General features: G+C 47.8%; 1 protein-coding gene and 1 long non-coding RNA gene across 2 annotated transcripts in view; one reads left to right on the top strand and one right to left on the bottom strand.

The window, feature by feature from the left end:
* Positions 1–11,010, bottom strand: part of LOC138425787 (uncharacterized) — a 31,779-nt gene extending 20,769 nt beyond the window's left edge. Inside the window, exon 1 of the long non-coding RNA XR_011251395.1 lies at positions 10,670–11,010. This is a non-coding gene — a long non-coding RNA (uncharacterized lncRNA). The remainder of the gene's footprint in view (positions 1–10,669) is intronic.
* The window catches only part of LRRC1 (leucine rich repeat containing 1), a 129,918-nt gene continuing 120,601 nt past the window's right edge, over positions 10,251–19,567 (top strand). The window contains exon 1 of the mRNA XM_069564108.1: positions 10,251–10,543. Within this exon, the coding sequence (XP_069420209.1) occupies positions 10,385–10,543 (159 nt within the window). The 5' untranslated portion in view covers positions 10,251–10,384. The remainder of the gene's footprint in view (positions 10,544–19,567) is intronic.

Raw genomic sequence — 19,567 nt, 5'->3', positions numbered from 1 at the left:
GGAAAGGATGGGAGAAGGGGTGGTTAAGGGAGCTTGGATGGGCATGTATACACTGCAATATTTAAAAGGATAAACAGAAAGGACCTATTGTGTAGCACAAGGAACTCTGCTCAATGTTTTATGGCAGCCTGGATGGGAGGGGGGCTTGGGGAGAATGATACACGTATATATATATATATGGCTGAATCCCTTCACTGTTCACCTGAAACTATAACAACATTGTTTGTTATTTGGCTATACTCCAATACAAAATAAAAAGTTAAAAAAGGTTCATTAGCGTCCCAGTCTTAGATGGCAGCATAGGAATCATCTGAACTTACCTCTTTCCCTGGATGCACTGAATCTATTCCTCTAGAAGAAATCCAGAAACCAGCTAAGTAATGTCTCTACATTGGGCAGATGAGAAAATACCCATATTGAAATGGGCCTTGGCACACCCTCAATTCCTCGGAGCCACTAAGAACAAAGAAGGCAGTTTGAATGATCACAAAGATTTGAGAGGAACACACAGCTCAGGCCAGGCTGAGTGATAAGGATAATCTCTCACACAAGGCCACTCTGTCCAGACTGAAAAGTGACTGTTTTACCTAAGGCACAGAATTCAGCACAGAGAGTCAAAGAAAATGAAGAAAAAGAAGGATATATTTCAAAAGAAGACAGGATAAAACTCCAGCAACAGACCTTAATGAAATATAGATGAGTGATATACCTAATAAAGAATTCCAAATAGCAGTCAGAAATATGCTTACTAAGTCAAGAAAGCAATGCATGAACAAAGTGAAAATTTCAACAAAGACTATAACGAAGTACGCAAAAGGAAGAATGGAGCTGAAGAGAACAACAATTGAACTGAAACATTGAATAGAAGTGTTTCACAGCAGACAAGATAGAGAAAGAAAAAAATCAGAGAAATCAAAGAACGGGCAGTGAAACTCATCCAATCAGAAGAGCAAAAAGAGAAGAAAAGAGTGAAAAGAAAAGATAGCTTAAGGGATTTATGGGGAAACACCAAGTGGACCAATATTCACATAATAGGGGTGCAGGAGGAGAAGAGAGAAACGAGCAGAAAGCTTACGTGAAAATGCAACGGCTGAAAGCTTCCCTAACGTGGGGATGGAAATAAACATCCATATTAACAAAATGAGGTATAAAAAATCATGAGATCATTTTGACAGATACAGAAAAAGCATGTGACAAAATTCAACATTCATTTATAATAAAATGAACCCAATGAACTGGGCGTACAGAGCACACAGTTCAGCATAATAAACTTTATATATGAGTTGCTCAGTTGTGTTCAACTCTTTGTGACCCCATGGACTGTAGCCCACCAGGCTCCTCTGTCCGTGGAATTCTCCAGGTAAGAGTACTGGAGTGGGCTGCCATTCCCTCCTCCAGGGGGTCTTCCCTACTCAGGATCAAACCTGAGTCTCCTGCACTACAGGCAGATTCTTTACCATCTGAGCACCAGGGAAAACACCTATATGTGATAAGCCCACAGTTAACATAGTATTCAATGGTGAAAAGCTGAAAGATTTCCTGTAAGATCTGGAACAAGACCAAATGCCCACTGTTACCACTTTTATTCAATTCAGCATTAGGAGATCTGGGAAGAGCAATTAGGTAAGAATAAAAAGGCCTCTAAATCAGAAAGAAAGATGTAAACCTATCTCTATTTGCAGATGACATGATATTATATAGGTATAAAAACTCTACCAAACACTGTTAGAACTAATAAAAAATTCAGTAAGTTTTCAGGATACAAAGTTAATAGACTACAATCAGTTGTATTTCTATTCATTAACAATAGACTATCAGAAAGGGGGCTTCCCTTGTGGTTCAGATCTCAATATGGGAGATCTGGGTTCAATCCCTGGGTTGGGAAGATACCCTGGAGAAGGGAAAGGCTACCCACTCCAGTATTTGGCCTGGAGAATTCCATGGACTATATAGTCAACGGGGTCGCAAAGAGTCAGACATGACTGAATGGCTTTCACTCACATCAGAAAGAGGAATTAAGAAAAAAATTCCATTTACAATTGCATCAGAAAGAATGAAATACCTAGGAATGAATTTAACCAAGGTAGTGAAAGTTGTACACCAAAAGACATTGATTAAAAAAACTGAATGAGACACAAGTAAATGGAAAGATATTTCATGTTCATGGATTGGAAAAATTATACTGTTAAAATGTCCATACTACCCAAGGCAATCTACAAAGTCAATGCAATTCATATCAAAATTCCAATGAAATTTTCCACAGAAATAGAACAAGCAATCCTAAAATTTGTATGCAATCACCAAAAACTCTGAAAAGCAACTTTGAGAAAGAATGATGCTGAAGGCATCAAGTGTCCTTGTTTCCAACTATATCACAAAGCTATACTTATCAAAACAGTATGGTACTGGTATAAAAACAGATACATTGATCAATGTAAAAGAATAGAGCCCAGAAATAAATCCATAAATATCTGGTCAATTGATTTACAATGGAGCCTAGAATATACAATAGGGAGAGGATAGTCTTTTCAGTAAATGGTGCTGGGAAAACTGAACAGCTATATTCCCTTCTTATACTGCACACAAAAATCAAACAGAAAAAGGCAAATACTACATGGTATCATTTATATGCTGAGTCTTTTTAAAAAAATTCAGGCTCATAGAAACAGAATCAAAAGGTGGTGCTTTGCCACGAAGAATAGACTGAGGTTGGTAAAAGGGCACAAAATTTCAGTTACAAGATGAATAATGTTTTAGTATCTAATGTAAAATATGATGTCTATAGTTAATAACACTGTATTGTATAAACAGAATTTGCTAAGAAATTAGAACAGAAATCTTCTCATCAAAAAAAGGAGAAAAAGAAGAAAAAGACAAGTATGCTAATTAACTAGATGAAGGAATACTTTTGCATGTGTAATCAAATCATCATTACATACACATTAAATATTTTATAATTTTATATGTCCATTATACCTCAATTAAACTAAATTTTTTATAAAAATCTTTATCAACAACCTCACAAAGTTTTACTCTGACAGGGCATAAAAGATATTATTTCTCCAATCAAGCTTACATCAATTTTATGGATGGTGCAAACTTCACGGAAGAAACATGACCTTTTCCAGATTTATTTTAGTGAACTGATCAACATACTTTTATTCGCAGTGGTATTTGAATCGCTTGAATCATTAGAAGGGGCACAGTTCTGCTCACTGATATCTTTTTCTGTTATTTTTTATGCAGTGAGTCTTGGCTTTCAGTGAAGACTTAGTATTCATGCTACTTTAATTTATACAGTAGGCATTATAGCTATAGGAGTAATACAAGAAAAGAAGAATTTGTAGGACCTTCTTAAGTCCTTTCTGGGTCAAGCTGGAAAATAAATGAAGCAAGAAATGAAGCCTCTTTATTTATCTAAATGACTAAAAATTACATTTCAATCCAGTGAGATGATATATGTTAGTGTTCTTTAAACTAAAATGCATTGAGACTTCCCTGGCAGTCCAGTGGTTAAGACTCTGTGCTTCTGTTGCAGGGAGCACAGGTTTAAGGTTAACTAAAAAGCATTATACAAATGGACATCATTGCCCCAGCCTGAGGAAGGGTGCTTGGGAGCCTCCTCTAGGCTTTGCCTGACATGTGCTGCTTTTTTGGAAGAAGGAGGTTGTGACACAGAGACAGGAAAAAAAAAAAAAAATGGACTCAGTGGTGGGTGCTATAGTTTCTACTGGGCTCCTCTGGTATATTCTCTTTCACGTTGAAAAACATTAGTCTAATTTCTCCCAATCCAATAATTTACATACTGTTTACCCAAACAGAGTACACACACCACAGGCTTTATTTTGGCTGGTGACTGAGAAAAGAATACCGACAGTGACTAACGCCTAATGTGTCATTTTCTGTGGCACAGAACACTCTTTCCACTACATTAATCCACAGTTTTCTTGACAGCTTTTTTGGGGTGGCGTTTTTCATCTCTTTTGAAGATATAAAGAAAATGAATGCCGGAGTTAGTATGATTCACCCAAGATCTCGTCCCTAGTTAGCAGCAGATGCAAAAATTCAAGCCAAAATTATGAGTTCTTTACACCAGCCTACATGACAGACAGTGCTTGGCTCATCTCCACCAAGGCAAAATGTTGTTCAACGTTTGTCTCATCGTGAGCACATTTACAGCACTGAGGAAAACAGAAGAGCAGATAAGCTGAACTGCTCATTTGTAACTTCCCTGAATGGAGGAGCAGATTAAAGTCTTCATCAAGTGAAATTTTAGACTTACATATACTAAAACCTGTAAAGCTGGATAAACAAACGATTATGATGAGTAAAAAACATTAAATATGACTGAGTGGTTACCATCGGACCGATCTTCCCACAGACAACAATGATAATGTTGGACAAAATATTAAGAAAAAGCTATCTGGGGTTTCACTGGTGGTCCAGTGGTGACGACTTTGAGCTCCCACTGCAAGGGGGCATGGGTTCAATCCCTATTCAGAGAACTAAGATCCCACATGAATAAATAAATAAACATAAAATATAGGGGAAAAAAGAACAAGAGAAGACTATTTGAAGGTACTGGAGGGTGACCAAAACCAGGCGGAAACTGAAGGGGAGTCTACACCAGGAAGCGGAAATGACACTTGGTGAGGTTCTGTTTCACGGTTTTGACAAGTGTAGTCATCATTCTCTACTGCACTGCTGCTGCTGCTGAGTCGCTTCAGTCGTGTCCGACTCTGTGTGACCCCAGAGACGGCAGCCCACCAGGCTCCCCCGCCCCTGGGACTCTCCAGGCAAGGACACTGGGGTGGGTTGCCACTGCCTTCCGCAGGGACTCTTCCTGACCCAGGGACTGGACCTGCACCCCCTGTGCCTCCTGTACTTCAGGTGGATTCCTCACTGCGTGAGTGGTAAAGGCAGCCCCCAAGTGGCAGTGGGTGCTCTCAACTCTGCATCAGCTCCTTCCCTATCTCTGGCTGACCTTTCATTATGCATGTGCAGTTCAGTTTCCAAGAATCACAGTTAAGAATAAAGTAACTCAACACAAAATTTCAGCTACATCCAGCAGAGAAGATAAGATGCTATAGATTGAGTAGGTATTCCCCTCAATTTACATCTTGAAGTGTAATTCCCAATATGATGGTATCTGGAAGTAGAGCAATTGGATGATCATTAGATCATGAGGGTGGCACTCTCATGAATAGGATTAGGGCCCTTATAAAAGAGACCCCAGAGAGCTCCCCTGGTCTCCTTATACTGTGTGAGAACACAGTGAGAAGATGATCATTTGTGAACCAGGAAGCAGGTCCTTACCTGACATCATATCCACTGGTGCCTTGATCTTGGACTTCCCCACCTCAAGAACTGTGAGAAATACATTTTTGTTGTTTATAAATCACTAAGTATATGGTAGTTTTTTTTTTTTTTAATCTTGAATGGACTACAAGAGTTTGGAGTTTGAGTTCATCCTAGTTGACTGTGTGCTAAAACAAAACAAAATTAGTTCTCTTTGGAGGAATATAACAGAATCCAGAGACACTATTATTCATAATGTCTAGGATAGAGTTAAAAATTACTAGGCATAAGAAGAGACAGGAAAACGACCCACATTTAATAAAAGACTAAATTTGTGAAATATTCCCAATAAAATATGAGATGAGGATAGAATATTAATGTACAGGAAATCAACTTTTTTGCTGGCTCAGATGGTAAAGAATCCATCTGCAATGCGGGACACTGGATTCCATCCCTGGGTTGGGAAGATCCCCTGGAGAAAGGCATGGTAACCCATTCCAGTCTTCTTGCCTGAAGAATCCCCATGGACAAAGGAGCCTGATGTGCTACAGTCCATGGGGTCGCAGAGTCAGACATGACTGAGCTGCTAAGCACACACACACAACAGGAAGTCAACGGGATCTTAGGGTGGTGACTTTAGTGCTGATTATAAAGGTGGCTAAATTCTAAATAAATTTATCCCTTAGATTATTTAGGTTCTCAGGCTTCTTGAATGATTTGAATGTCTTTCCCTTACAGTGAAGATGTATAATATCTAGAAAAAATCCTTAAATTCAAGCTTGGGGGAACTGAGGTATAAGTCTCCCAGAGGGCTGTATGATCCTTATGCAAATTTCTTCCAGCATTGCATTGCCTGTAAGATTTAATTTCCCTGTTTGATATGCCTTTTGGCATCAATCTTTCTGTCCATATCTCTACTCCAATCTCTGACTGCAGGTAACCAGTGACCTAGGTTGTACTGCAATATATTAGATTGCATTGTCTAGAATTTATATGTATATAAAAGGAATCAAACAGTATATAGTCTTTTGTGCATGGCTTTGCTTTTGCTAAGCATGCTGTTTCTGAAATTCATTCACGTTGTTGCAAGTATTACTAACATTAGGAAAGTAGTAGAAAAGGAACAAAATTCCTTTTTATTGTTGTTTTTCTATTGTTTCAATGTAGTACACTTTTGTGCATTCATTTATCTATTGATGACTATTTGGATGGTTTCTAGTTTTGGCTATTTTTAACAAAATTGGCACCAACACTTCTAAACAAGGCTTTGTAAGGAAATAAGCTTTCATTTTTTTCATTTCATTCTACCTGGGGGTAGAATGGCTGGATCATCAAGACAGGTATATGCTGATAAAAAACTTAAAAATTGTTTTCCAAAAGTGGTTTTTATTGTTTTACACCCCTACCAGCAAAGCCTGAGTTCCAGTTGCTCCTTACCTTCAGTAACACTTGAGACTGTCAGTCTTTTACTTCTTGGTCATTCTAGTGAAGGGGTGGTGTCTCCCTTTAAAATTCCCATGCTCAAAACTCTGAATTCTCATTTGGCCCCATCTTATCAGCTATCGCTTTGGACTTTCACTGTCAATGACAACCATCATCGCCAAAGAAATAATAGGGCAACAATACCACCATTAATGGAGTATTTATCGTTCTTAACAAGATTTGTCTGGACTACCATCTGGGGAGCATGATAAGTACATCTACAAGCTATCTGTCGCTGTGTAACAAATTACCCCAAATATTAGCAGCTGAAGATAAGAAACATTTGTTTTATACAGTTTCTGAGAGTTAGGAGTCCAGGAGCCGCTTAAAGTGGTCCTGGGTCCAGGTCTATCATGCTGTTGCAGATAGGGGATTGGCTGGTTCTGTAATCATTCGTAGGCATGACTGAGACAGGAGGGTTGGCTTCCAAGTCTACTGACTCACTTAGCTCTGGGCAAGATAGTCGCGTGGGTCTCTCTATGGGTCTACACAACACAGCTGCTGGTTTCTCCAAAGTGAGTGATCCAAAACAGATGTTGATTACACAGACCAACTAGTACATAGTGAATATTTATTGACTGAATAGACGTGTACCTGACACTCTGCTGAGCACTTTACTTGCTGCTGCTGCTAAGTCACTTCAGTTGTGTCCGACTCTGTGCAACCCCGTAGACCGTAGCCACCAGGCTCTCCCGTCCCTGGGATTCTCCAGGCAAGAACACTGAAGTGGGTTGCCATTTCCTTCTCCAATGCATGAAAGTGAAAAGTGAAATGAAGTCGCTCAGTCGTGTCTGACTCTTCGCCACCCCATGGACCACAGCCTACCAGGCTCCTCTGTCCATGGGATTTTCCAGGCAAGAGCACTGGAGTGGGGTGCCATCGCCTTCTCCGAAGCATTTTACTTACATCATCTTATTTAATCCTGATAACAACTCAGGATTAAATAAGATGGACCATTGTCCTCATTTGCACTGATAAAACTGAGGCTTATAAAAGTGAAACCTATCTAACTCAACAAAGCTGAAAGTTGGACTTCTCTAGCCCCAAAGGATGTGAAAAGTGGTTACATTGAAAATTAATTGCATTATTCCAAACAAAATTAGATTTCTATGGTTATTTTCATTTTAACTTGAGTCGAAACATTTACACAGAAGGAAAGAAATTAGAATTTTTGTCAGTAGGGAAACTCTCAAACTCTTCAGGAAGATAAAGAATTGATTTTCTAATTCTCCACTTCACAAAGTGTTTTCGTTTTCTATTACCACACTAACGTTTCAGATTCTTGGCAGATCTTTGAAAATGAGGAAATTCAAGAATTCTGCCAGTGGCTTTCCAAAGATTCAAGGCAATTTGATCATTCAGTGTACATATAGGGCTATGGTAGTTGTTGGGGTCTACAGAGCAAGTGAAACAGTACCTGTGGTCTAAAAAGTCACAATCTTTTGGAGATTAAGTAAAAATAATCTAATATATGGAAGTGTAAGTGCCATGGAGAGGCACATTGAGAACGCTTCTTGAGGTTTGGAGTCTTAAAAAGATCAGCCTAAAACTTTTGGTGTTTATGATAATAACCTAGTGTGATAATTCTGGAAATCAACAGAAGATGAAGATGAGGGGGCCAGATCGCCTTTATTTTTATTATTATTTTTAAGCAGTTGGAAAACTTAGCAGGCCAGTGACTTGCTTACTTTTTTAGACCTAGCTCTCAGACAGGAACCAGTCTCCCCACCAAAGGTGTCACAAAGTGGGTTTCTGGAATTCGAGAATGAAGGAAGGGTGACTGAGGTTCAAAGTCCAGGTAACCTCCCTTGAGAATGCAGAAATCAAGCCAGGACAAACAAAAGACAAGGTGGACTGGGTAGGGCAGTGGAGTTAAGGGACTGATTGGAATTAGAGTTAAGGTGATAATGCCAGGGTAGAAACAGACAAGGCCATGGTACTTGGACCTTCCTCACAGACTGGGAAGTGAAAAGCTCTCCTAGCAGAGTTGAAATGATGAACTGTTCTCCCCACTCACCCCACAAAGACTGTCCCATGCACAGTTGGAACCGAGACCACTTACTTATACCTTGCAAAAACTAGTTTCAGACCCAAATTTGCTTTGACCACAGAGCACGCTCAGCGCTCAGTCTTCTGCGGAAATGTGGATTCCTTGACTTCAGACTCCTTGACTAGCTTCCGCAGTTTGGGGGCGGGGTGGTAGAGCCTGGTGGGGAGAGCTTGAGTACTAGAGGTCATAGGTTAAGTTCAGTTGAAGGGACAGGCGTGGGGACGAAGGGGCGCCCATGTGGGGAGTCAGAGTCGACCCCGAGAAAACAACCCATCAATATGATTGGCTTTGACCTGGTCAGCAACCTTTTGCCAAGGAGCCAGTGTGGTTATTCGGAGACAGAAGAAGGGAAGTTCAGGGTGCTGGCCCTAGTCCTCTGATATGAATCAGGGGCAAGGTCATGGTCACCCAGTAGTGAGCCTCTTGGGTCCTCTCAGCTACTTCTTCTGGGGCTGCGATCTACCCTTTGCAAGAGACTAGGTGTTGGTGGAGAAACGCAAGAGCCAGACGGAGGATGCTCACCTGGCGGCCCCCTGGCCCCCTCCCCCCCTCCCCCGCTGTTCCCTCCAGTCCAGGCTGGTCCCCAGGGGCCAACGTCCGGCCGGGCTGCAATGGGCTCAGAAACCCGTCTTTGCCTGCTCGTTTGTGTCTGTGGGCTGCCCACGGGGTGCCATCCCCTCTATGAGGGTCTCGCAGACTCCCTGACGTCTATGTCTTTGGCGGTGCGGTAAAAGGGGTCTCCTTTCACTGCGTGGAGAGACGGTTACCGAGGACGCTACGGCGGCCTGCAGGCGATGCCCGCGGGCCGGAGGGCAGGGCCGGGGGGCAGCCCGCTCACCTGCGGGGCCGCCGAAGCATCGCGCACGCCGGGGGCGGGGAGGGGGGCGGCAGAAAAGTCGCGCGGCGGCGACGCCTCAAACGCGCCCGGAACCTGGAGCTCAGGGGCGCCCAGGGCGCGAAGGTACGCTCCAGGGCGGCGCCTCCCGACCCCGGAAGGGAAAGCGGTTTCGGGGCGAGGGGAGCCGGAGAACGAGGTACGCGCAGCTACCTCAGAAGTTGTCCCGCCGCCCGCCGCGCCCCCTCCCCGCCGCACTCCCTCACAGGGGCTCCCCAGACACGCCCCGGGGCCCAGCCCGAGCCGGGGTGCGCGGGGAGCGCACCGCCAGCGTCCGGCTGCTGCGGCGCCGACCTTCGGGTTCCGGGCCGCCGGGAAAGCCCCGAGCGGAGCGGCCCCCAGGCCCGAGCAGCCACGCGCGCGCCCCCCCGCCAACTCCGGCGCGCATGCGCAGTGGCGAGGCGGCGGCGTGTCGGAAGCGGGGCCCGCGGTGGGCGGGGCCCGGGTGGGCGGGGCGCGTCGGAAGCGGCGGTGGCGCTGGGTGGGCGGGGCTCCCGCCGAGGTGCCTGCGCGCGGCGGCGAGTCCGGAGCCTGGCGCGAGGCGCCAGCGAGCGAGTCCTGGGGCCGGCGGGCGCGCGGGTGCGCGGCGGGCGGAGCGCGGCCGCCGGGCGGGCGCGGAGCCCGGGTCTCGGCGGCGCGGGCTCCGGCGGCGGGCGGCGATGTTCCACTGCATCCCGCTGTGGCGGTGCAACCGTCATGTGGAGACCATCGACAGGCGCCACTGCTCGCTGCTCTACGTGCCCGAGGAGGTCTACCGCTACGCCCGCAGCCTGGAGGAGCTGCTGCTGGACGCCAACCAGCTCCGCGAGCTGCCGGAGGTGAGTGCGGCCTCACCTGCGCGCCCTGCCGCCCCGTCCTCTCCTTTCCGCTCCCCCTTCCGTCCCCTTGGCCATCTGGGGACCTGGCCGCCAGGTTCCGCGGTCACGAAATCTACCTGCGCTCACCTGCTGCTTCCTCCTCAAAGTTCCTTTTCTTTCTGTACGGAGCGACCTTCTATGGTTGCCGGAGTGTGTGCGCTTTGTGGAGACGCCGTCTAGATACACGTCTAGGGACCAGAGCCCGGCACCTGTGAGCGGGCGAGTGCGGGGCCAGGCGGCCCAGGACGGTGCCTGGCTGGGACAGCCCGGCCCGGCCTCCGGCTCCCCGGGCCGGTCCCCTCGGCCCCGCCATGCCGCGATCGCCGGCCGGGGCGCGGTTCCCCACCGGCCCGGGCAGGGCCGGGAGGAGGAGGCGGGCAGCGCGCTGGCTGGCCGTGCTATCTCGGCATCTCCCGAGGAATGTGCTCCCGGCCTCGTCGGGGGGAAGAGCCGTGGCTGGCCGGCCCGCCCGCCCGGGCTCCAGGACCGGCCACCCGGGGCGGGGCGGGGTTGGCGGAGGCTGCCCCGGCTGAGCTGTGGGCAGGTGCCCGGCTCTGCGTGGACCTGTTGCGCGAAAGGAACCGCGGCGAATGCCGGCAGAGCCTCTGCCGGGCGGGCCGGCCTTGCCGCCCGGCTCTCGGAGCGGCGGCGTTCAGCCTGCTGATTGCTGCCTTTGCAGGGGTTGCATTTACCTCTTCTGAGTTGTTTGCGGTACATTAATCTCCCTACCCGGCCAGACCTGTCGAAGCGACACATGCTGATTGTGCTTTAATGGAAGGTCGCTCGGGGACTGCGAAACTTTTACGCTTCGAGCCTGCCTGGGGAAATTAGCTTGAGAGAGCCCGAAGGAGGAAAGTAGCCCAGCATCCAGGGCTCTGCAGGAAGTCGGGGCGCTTGATCCGAAGGTGTGCAGGAAGTGCGGAGGCTGCTGGCAGCGGGGCCAGACCTGAAGGCCCGAGCGTCCTCCTGCTGGACCCTTTGTTAACACAAAGCCGAGACGTGGTCACAAAAACACTCAGCAGTCAAATGTTCTGGCCTGTTAGAATGACCCGATTCGTCCTCGGCCCGGCAGAGCGTTTTAAACAGAACTGTGTTTTTCCTCAATATTTCAAGTGTTGTTATTATTCCTGGATTAACTTTCCTTGGTCCCGGGTTAGAAGTGATTGGATGGTTTGCTCTGTGCAGTTGAGGGGGGATTATTTTCACTAGGATCTTTGCAAATCTACCCCCCCCCGCTCCCCAAGCTTTGTTTAGCTTAGAAGCAGAAAAGCCATCCAATTCCCTCAGGCATTTATTATTTTGCAGGCATTTTCAAACACATGGTTTTATCTGGCCTTTAGCTGCCTTAAATTTGACTTAAAAGTCATGAGCTCACTTACTGCCTTAAGTTGTAATAAGTTTTAGGCATTTTCTACTGTCAGGAATATCGAATATGTAATTTGATACTTTTCAAGGGCTTCAGAATGAAGTTATTAAAGCTTGAGTGAAAAGCTGTTCGACTAGAAATGTTTCAGGGCTCTTTGTGGTGTTTTTGTTTGTTTGTTTTCCTTTGTAGCACTGGAAGATTTCCTGTGACTGGGCTGGCTTTTTACTGCCTTCCACAACGTTTATGGGTTTTCTGTACTGTTCCAGGATCCAGCTTGGTATAGGAAATTATGGGGTTTGGATGTGTCAGGTATTTCTACTGATTCTAAATGGAAACTTCTCAGAAGCTCAAAATACAGTTGGATTGCCCTTAGTAAATATGGTAAAAAAAGCCTTTTCAAAGGTTATAAGAGATCTTGCTTATGGATAATTGCTCTTACAGCTCTTAAAGTAGTTTTATAGTTTTCAAGTTGTCTAAAATGTTTCTCCCTGCCTTCTTGTGTGCCTGCGCGTGTGCAAGCCAGACTCCAGCAACAGCCTTGAAAACACCGGTGTTTCATTCACGGTCTTTGAGACCTTGGGCTCCTTGGTGCTGCTCACCGCTGGCCTGACCTCCCCCAGCCCGTCGTCCCCTTACCTGCCATATCACCCCATGTCACCAGGGGGCCCCTTTTGCTGACGCGCACGCCTTCAGGGTCCTTGGGTTGGTGGCCATGCCTGTGGTACCTTCTCCCCTCTGCAGTTTGTTTGCAGCCTTGGTCCCCCAACCCAACAGCAAAGGTGCACACACACCTTGGCCTTCAGCATCATGAAAAGCATCTCCTCTCCCTGAAGTTCTGCAACCTCTGATTTGCTCCAGTCCCCTTGTTTTCTAAAGCGAGACTCAGGATTGAAGTGATTTTCAGGGCCATTCAGCCAGCGAGATCTGATCACTCTGGCCACCCCCACCTGCCTCCCCCGCCATGCATCGGCCAACTGAACAGGAAGCTGTGCTCGAGGACTTCTCACCCCCATCAGACCCTCAGTTATTCAGCCCTCTGGTTTATTCTTGTCGTGAAAGCTTGGTCTCAGTCGAGCCTTTATTGACCCTCCAGGATTTTGCTAGTTGTGGGGGATACAGAGATTAAAGAAAATGTGAGTCCTCTGAGCAGTTTGCAGCTTTGTGGGGAGACAGTGACTTTAGTACAAGTGCGGTGGGTGTGGGTGGAGCGGGCACCCCAGTCATCAGCCTCAGCTCAGCGGTGGTTACTGACCTAATTGCTGACCTCTTGCTGAACCTGCGTCGGTGCCCTCAGCAGTGGCCACACCCGCAGATAGCCTCTCATGGCTGCAGGGGACTCAGTCCTCACCTCCCGCCTCCTCACCCCGTCCCCTCCTCTGGCTGGTCCCCTTGCCCGGCCCCATCCCTTTGGGGTGTATGTTAACGAGACACCCTGAGGTGCGCCCTTGGGAGCATGAGTTGTGTGTCCAGTGGGTCCTGCTCATAAACCCCTGTTCTTCTGCTGAATGAAGGTTGCCGAGTCTGATTCAGATCCTCCTCTGCTTCTTGTCCCTTGAAGCTCATCACTGCTGTGGCCCCTGGCCTTCTCTAACGTAGTCAGAGAACAGTCAGGTCTTCAGAAGCGCCGGCCGTCCACGTGGTGCAGTGGTTTTTTTTGCCTCTCCTGCCTGCCTCTCTGCGTTCCTGACACCATCAGTTTTCCCCTCGGTGTGCACGATTCTCAGATGCCTTCAAATGTGTGTTTGCTGTGGTCTCTTTGGACCATCGCAGGGCCTGGCCTACCAGGCAGCAGACACTTGCAGCGAGTGCTCTCAAGCCTTTCTAGGTTAAAGAGTTGAGTTTCATCATGTCCCCTCCGCTTAGAGCTCAGTTGATGGTTCCATGATTGCCAGATGCCATCTGCCCCCACCCTTCCTTCTCTCTGGGATCCTGCTTTATTCTTTTCCTAGCCCTTAGAGCACTTATCACCCCTTGACTCCAGACTGGATCCTCACTTACTCATTCTTTGTCTCCTCAACCAGAGCTTAAGCGCCACATGGGCAGGGGAGTTTCAGTTCGTGGCTGAACTGAGGACAGTGTCTGGGACACCGTGGGCACGCCTGTTGCCTGGATGTGTCATTACATGCCGTCGTCGCAGGGACACCGTGCTGTTTCCTCACCATCGTGATTGCCCTTCCCACACCTAGCTTCTCCTGTGCACTGGTCTGTCAGAACTGGAAAAGACGTTCCGAGTCCAGAGTCCCATTCTGCCTGCTTTTGTTTTCTGTCTCTTCTGTGCCGGACGGTTTATTTTATTTTATTTTTTTGCCGGGAGGTTTGCAAGATCTTATTTCCCCCACCCCCCAGCCCCAGGTATTGAACCTGAGCCCCCGACAGTGAAAACGCTGAGTCCTAACCACTGGACCACCAGGGAGTTCCCCCATGCGGGACACTTGGACTATCTTGTCTTTCTGAAGTCATCTTCATGCGTCGTAGACATAGTCTCTGTGAATGTGATTGCAGGCTCGTCAGCTGGGATCTGCTGGGAATCAGCCTGCCTTGTCTCCAGCCCGCTGTGTTTTAATGTGCAGTGGCTCCTCTCCCAGCAGTTCCTTTGCTGGAGGCCGGGCCCGTGGTTTGTCCGGGCTCACAGGTTCAGGGACTCAGCCTGTCTCCATCCCTCCTGTCGCTGGGTCCCACCGTGAAGCAGCAGGGGCGACGCTGCCCGCGTCAGCTCGGGGGCTGCTCTTGCATCACCTGCATTCTCTCCTCGAGCCTTGCCTTCCTCCTGTGTCATGGTGGCGTCTGCCTTATAGGGTGGCTTCTGTGCCTGCAGTGGGGGAGACCCGGGTTCGATCCCTGGGTTGGGAAGATCCCCTGGAGAAGGAAATGGCAGCCCACTCCAGCACTCTTGCCTGGAAAATCCCATGAATGGAGGACCCTGGTAGGCTACAGTCCATGGGGTCGCAGAGTCGGACACTGCGCGACTTCACTTTCACTTTCACTTTCACTTTCTGGGGATGAAAGAGGATGCATGCAGAGCACTCACAGTTAGATCTGCCATGTTTAAGATTTCTGGATATTATGCTAAGGCACTTTTATTAGGAAACTTTTTTTTTTCATATAACAAATTTATAATATCTGTACAATTGTTCTCTTCTTTCACCAAAATATAATATTCTCTTGATTTTTGAGGAAACAATGTCTTTTCAACTGGAGTTTAAAGGCAATTTACTGGGAATTTGAAAAAAAATTAAAATTTTAATATCCTTTCAAGTAATAATTAGAGGAATCATAGATTCTGTAAAATGTAGGTGTCCTCGCAAGTGCGTGTGCCGTAAGGATCTCCTGCTGATGTGCACTCTCTTCGCTTGTGCACCCTTTCGGTGGTAGCCAAGGGAGAAAGGACAGATGTGGACTTAGTGCTGAAGTCATCTCTTGGGATCAGATGAGGGCTGGGAGCTGATGGATGGGGTTTCAGGGCAGTCCGCTAGAGGAGAGCGACAGATGGACGGCTGAGGGCTCCCCGCCCCGTGGTGGGTGGCCACGCAGGGCCCCTAGGAGCCCGCTCGGAGGCGGTGGTATAGTTCATACACGTGCAGCCGTGCGTGGTACACAGTCGTGTCGTCATTGCCTGTCCTGCTCAGTACATGCTGAGTTCTCTTTTTGTTGCTTTTTTTAAAATCTGATTTTTACATTGTCTCACCTTATAGTTTTATAAGGGCTAAAGCATATAAAACATTATATTTGGACAGACTTTAAGTAACATTATCCTGGAGGAGGGCATGGCAACCCACTCCAATATTCTTGCCTGGGGAATCCCTATGAACAGAGGAACCTGGTGGGCTGCAGTCCACGGGGTCACAAAGAGTCGGACATGACTGAGCGACTAAGCACAGCTCAGCAAGTAACATTACAATGAAAATAATTTAAGGCAAGCCCAGGAGGAAGGGCATCCAAGAGAGCGCTTGCCCCTTAGAGCTTGACGGGTTTCTCCTTAGGGAGCCCAGTTCTCCTTCTGCAGAGAGCCTGTCCTGTTACCCAGCTGAGCACTTAGCTGTTTCCTGACTCTGTTCTGTATTAGCCCAGCCCCCCACCTTTCCTCCCTCCACGCCGCCGCTTTACAGGTGAGGAAACTGAGGCCTGGTGGGGTGGTTGTAATTTGCCCTAGGTTGGTGGACACTAGAGGGTCTTTGATTAGAAACGTTCAGTATCTGGTACTTATAATAATAATTACTGATATTTGAATGAGCGCCAGACACTGCATTAAGTGCTGTCTAGAAATTATTTCCCTTAAATGGAATCACCACTCACTTTAGCCCTTATAATTCCAGTTTTGCCCATGCGGGCACCGAGAGGTATTTAAGGAGTGGTCCCGGAGGCTCGTGCAGGGAACTTGGCCCCGCCTCCAGGCCCCTGTCACTTGCACCGGGGGCGGGGCCTGGCCCTGTTACAGTTTGGAGGGGGCTCACTCTCTGGGGGGTGGAGGGGAGGCTTCAAGGGGTGATGCTCACCTTAGAAGGAAGGAGAAGAGCCATTGCGGTCCCCAGAGCCTGTCCTTCCCGGGTAGCCAGAGCGAGGGGTGCCTGGGTGGTCGAGCAGGACTGGAGCGGGGCCGGGCTGGGTCTGAACAGGTGGGCCTCAGTTCTGGAGAGGTGGTTCCGGAGCGGAGCAGAGGAGGCAGTGAGGCTCGGCCGGCCGTGCAGGTCTGGCGCCCCGGGGTGAGCCGTGCCCTCAGGGACGTTCGGGTGTCTGATCCAGCGTGCTTCCTCCCGCTCCCCTTGCCGTGTCGTGCTGACCGCCCAAGCCCCTCGTCAGTCCTGGGAGTCACAGCGCACAGAACATCCGCATGCTTGTCGTGGATGTGTTTTCCTCCGTCGTGGGGCATGTTGGCATTGAATTTGTCAATTGCTCGCTAAACAGCATACTGGACGTTAACTCAGGAGAAAGATGGAAGGCCTGAGGTGCTGACTTTCTTTTGGGTTTCAGTGAATGTGGTTATGGAGTTGATAATATTGTAGCCACAGTGATGCTGGAGACCCTGTGGGTTCTTTTTGCCCCAGTGACATGAGCTTAGCAACGCCTGTACCTCACCAGGGAATCCAGTTTCATCCTCCTCTGCTGATGCTTTGCAGCACTGATGCTTGCAGCATTTCCACTTCCAGAGTCACTTGAAGTGAACTCGTTGCTGAAATCTCTTTTTTTAAAAACAGCTCTTTGAGAAAAAGTAAAGCTGTTCCCTGAACAAACCTGTCCCAGCATTGACAGAGTTGAGTCATGCTGGTAACATGGCAAAATAAGCCCATTTCCAGAGCCCCCCTTCCTTCTTCCCAGGGCCTTTTGGGGAGAAGGGGGAACCCTGGTCCCTCCTCATATCTTTCAGAGCGTTATCACCTCTACCAGAAACTGTGGCTGCTGTAACTGTGGTACTTGGGTACTTGGTGGTATTCAGTTGTTCACTCATGTCCAGCTCTTTGCAACCCCCATGGACTGTAGCCCGCCAGCTTCTCTGTCCGTGGAATTCTCCAGGCAGGAATATTGAAGTGGGTTGCCATTTTTTTTCTCCAGGGGATCTTCCCAACTCAAGGTACTTGGGATTTCCTCAAAAAGGACACTTTACACAGGCTTGAATTTTGGGGAGGTGTAAAGGGTAGCTGATACTTACACAAGAGGGTCAGAAATAACAGTGTCAACAGTTCTTTGCAGTGATGACAGAAATCCCAGCCACGGTCCCGCTGAGCCATGGCTTATGAGGGCGTGGATCCAGTGAGGCTGGGGGCTTCTCTGCTCACAGAAGTCTGAAGGAATTTTGCCCGTTTCACGGTTTCCCCGGGAACCCGGGCCTAGACGTTTGTTTTCCGCTTCGTGTGATAGTTATGAGGGCAGTGAGCTCATGGGCCAGATCTCAGTTAGCGTGAGGAGACACTGCTGGATGTCCATTTACTTTCTCGGGTGTGATTTAGAGGACGGGGGTGGTAATTTACCGTTGCACGTGGTATTTCAGGAGATCTGATCTTGTGTGTGTGTGTTTGTATGTGTCTTAGTGTAAAATATTCTGAATTTCTAGAAGTCATATGGAATAAGAATTTTTTTCTTGCTTATCACAGTTTAGAAGAATTTCCTTATCTAGGCTGTAACTTCTGGATCCCAAAGAATTTGACTCAGTTGGGAGAGATTTGGTATTTCTGTTTCCAAGAACCACAGGGCATGAATTTGTCATGTAGCGGGCGGAAGGTGTTACGCATAGATGCAGTACATTCCAGACTGATTCCTGGAAGTGTGGCTTCTACAGCCTGATGGCTCTCCTCACCTGTCCTTCCACAATCCATACCCATTTCAGGGAGACAGATAGTTGGAGGGGCTGTCAGCCGACTCAGGGTGGACTTGGGGAGCTTGAGTCAGATGAGCAGCGGTGAAGGCTGGAAAGGAGCTGCTGAAACTCTGAGGATGTGACCTGGGCTCTTGACTGCCCGGCCTGAGATGGAAGCTAGGGAGGCCTCTGAGGCGTGTGCCTTTAGTGCGACCTGCCTGACTTTGACCATGACCCGGCCTTGTTTTGTCTGTCTGTGAGTGCTGAATATGTAGAAGAACTCAAGAATAAAAAATGTGTCTTTTCCTTCATTCCTTCCAGGTAATACCAGACGTGAACAGTTATTTAGCCACATCCATGCAGCTAGTGAGATCTTAGTTCCCACCCCAGGGGTTGCCCCCTGCAGTGCAAGCTCAGAGTCCTAACTGCTGGCCCCCCGGGGAAGCCCCCACATGAACAGTTTTAGGTTGTCCTTACTTTTTCTCTTCCCATACCAGCATCTATTTATCATTCTTGGAAAGAGGGCTCCTACATAAATTACTTCTATGTAAATTACTGTATAAATTGCTTCACCCTCTGCTTTTTCTGCACTGAACACCCTGCCCTGGACCTCTGCTGTGCCAATCCGTGTAGGTGTATTTTAGCATTGGTACTGGTGCCCTGGGTTCCCTCGTACTGGATACACTGTGATTTACTTATCTCACCATTCTCCTTTCACTGGACGTTTAAATTGTTCCAGTTTTTTGAAGCACTGATTCATGTTAGATTGAATATCCTTGTCCATATTACTTTGTACACCTGTGCAGACATTTCTTTAAGATAAAGTTCAAGGTGCGTAATTGTTAGACGAAAGGATGTATACTTTACAGAGTTCAGTAAGTGTTGCTAGGTTGTCGAGATTATTACTTTAAAATTTTATGTATTTATTTTTAGTTGCGTTGGGTCTTCTTCGCTGCTCGGCCTTCTTCTGTAGTTGTCACGAGTGGGCTTATCTCTTGTTGCGGACCGTGGGCCCTAGGCCTGGGCTTTAGTACGGGTGGCACACAGGCTTAGTTGCCTCTCAGTACCTGGAATCTTCCCCACCTAGGGATTGAGTGCTTGTTCCCTGCACTGGCAGGTGGATTCTTATCCTCTGCACCACCAGGGAAGTCCAAGGATTGTTATTTTTGAATTCAGGTTGGACTGGAGAAATCTACCCACTTTACAGCTAAAGAAATGCAAGACGAGAGAGGCGAAGTGATGGGTCACAGCAGAGTGAACGTGGGCTGTCTTCTCCCACTCCCGACTCCAGGTCTGGTGGTCCTTCTGGGGCTGGAAAAATACACGGGGA

The sequence above is a fragment of the Ovis canadensis genome, chromosome 20 (genome assembly GCF_042477335.2).
Source record: "Ovis canadensis isolate MfBH-ARS-UI-01 breed Bighorn chromosome 20, ARS-UI_OviCan_v2, whole genome shotgun sequence".
NCBI classification, from domain to species: domain Eukaryota; kingdom Metazoa; phylum Chordata; class Mammalia; order Artiodactyla; family Bovidae; genus Ovis; species Ovis canadensis.
The sequence above is the reverse complement of the archived record's forward strand: the minus strand, read 5'-3'. Positions and strand labels throughout refer to the sequence as shown.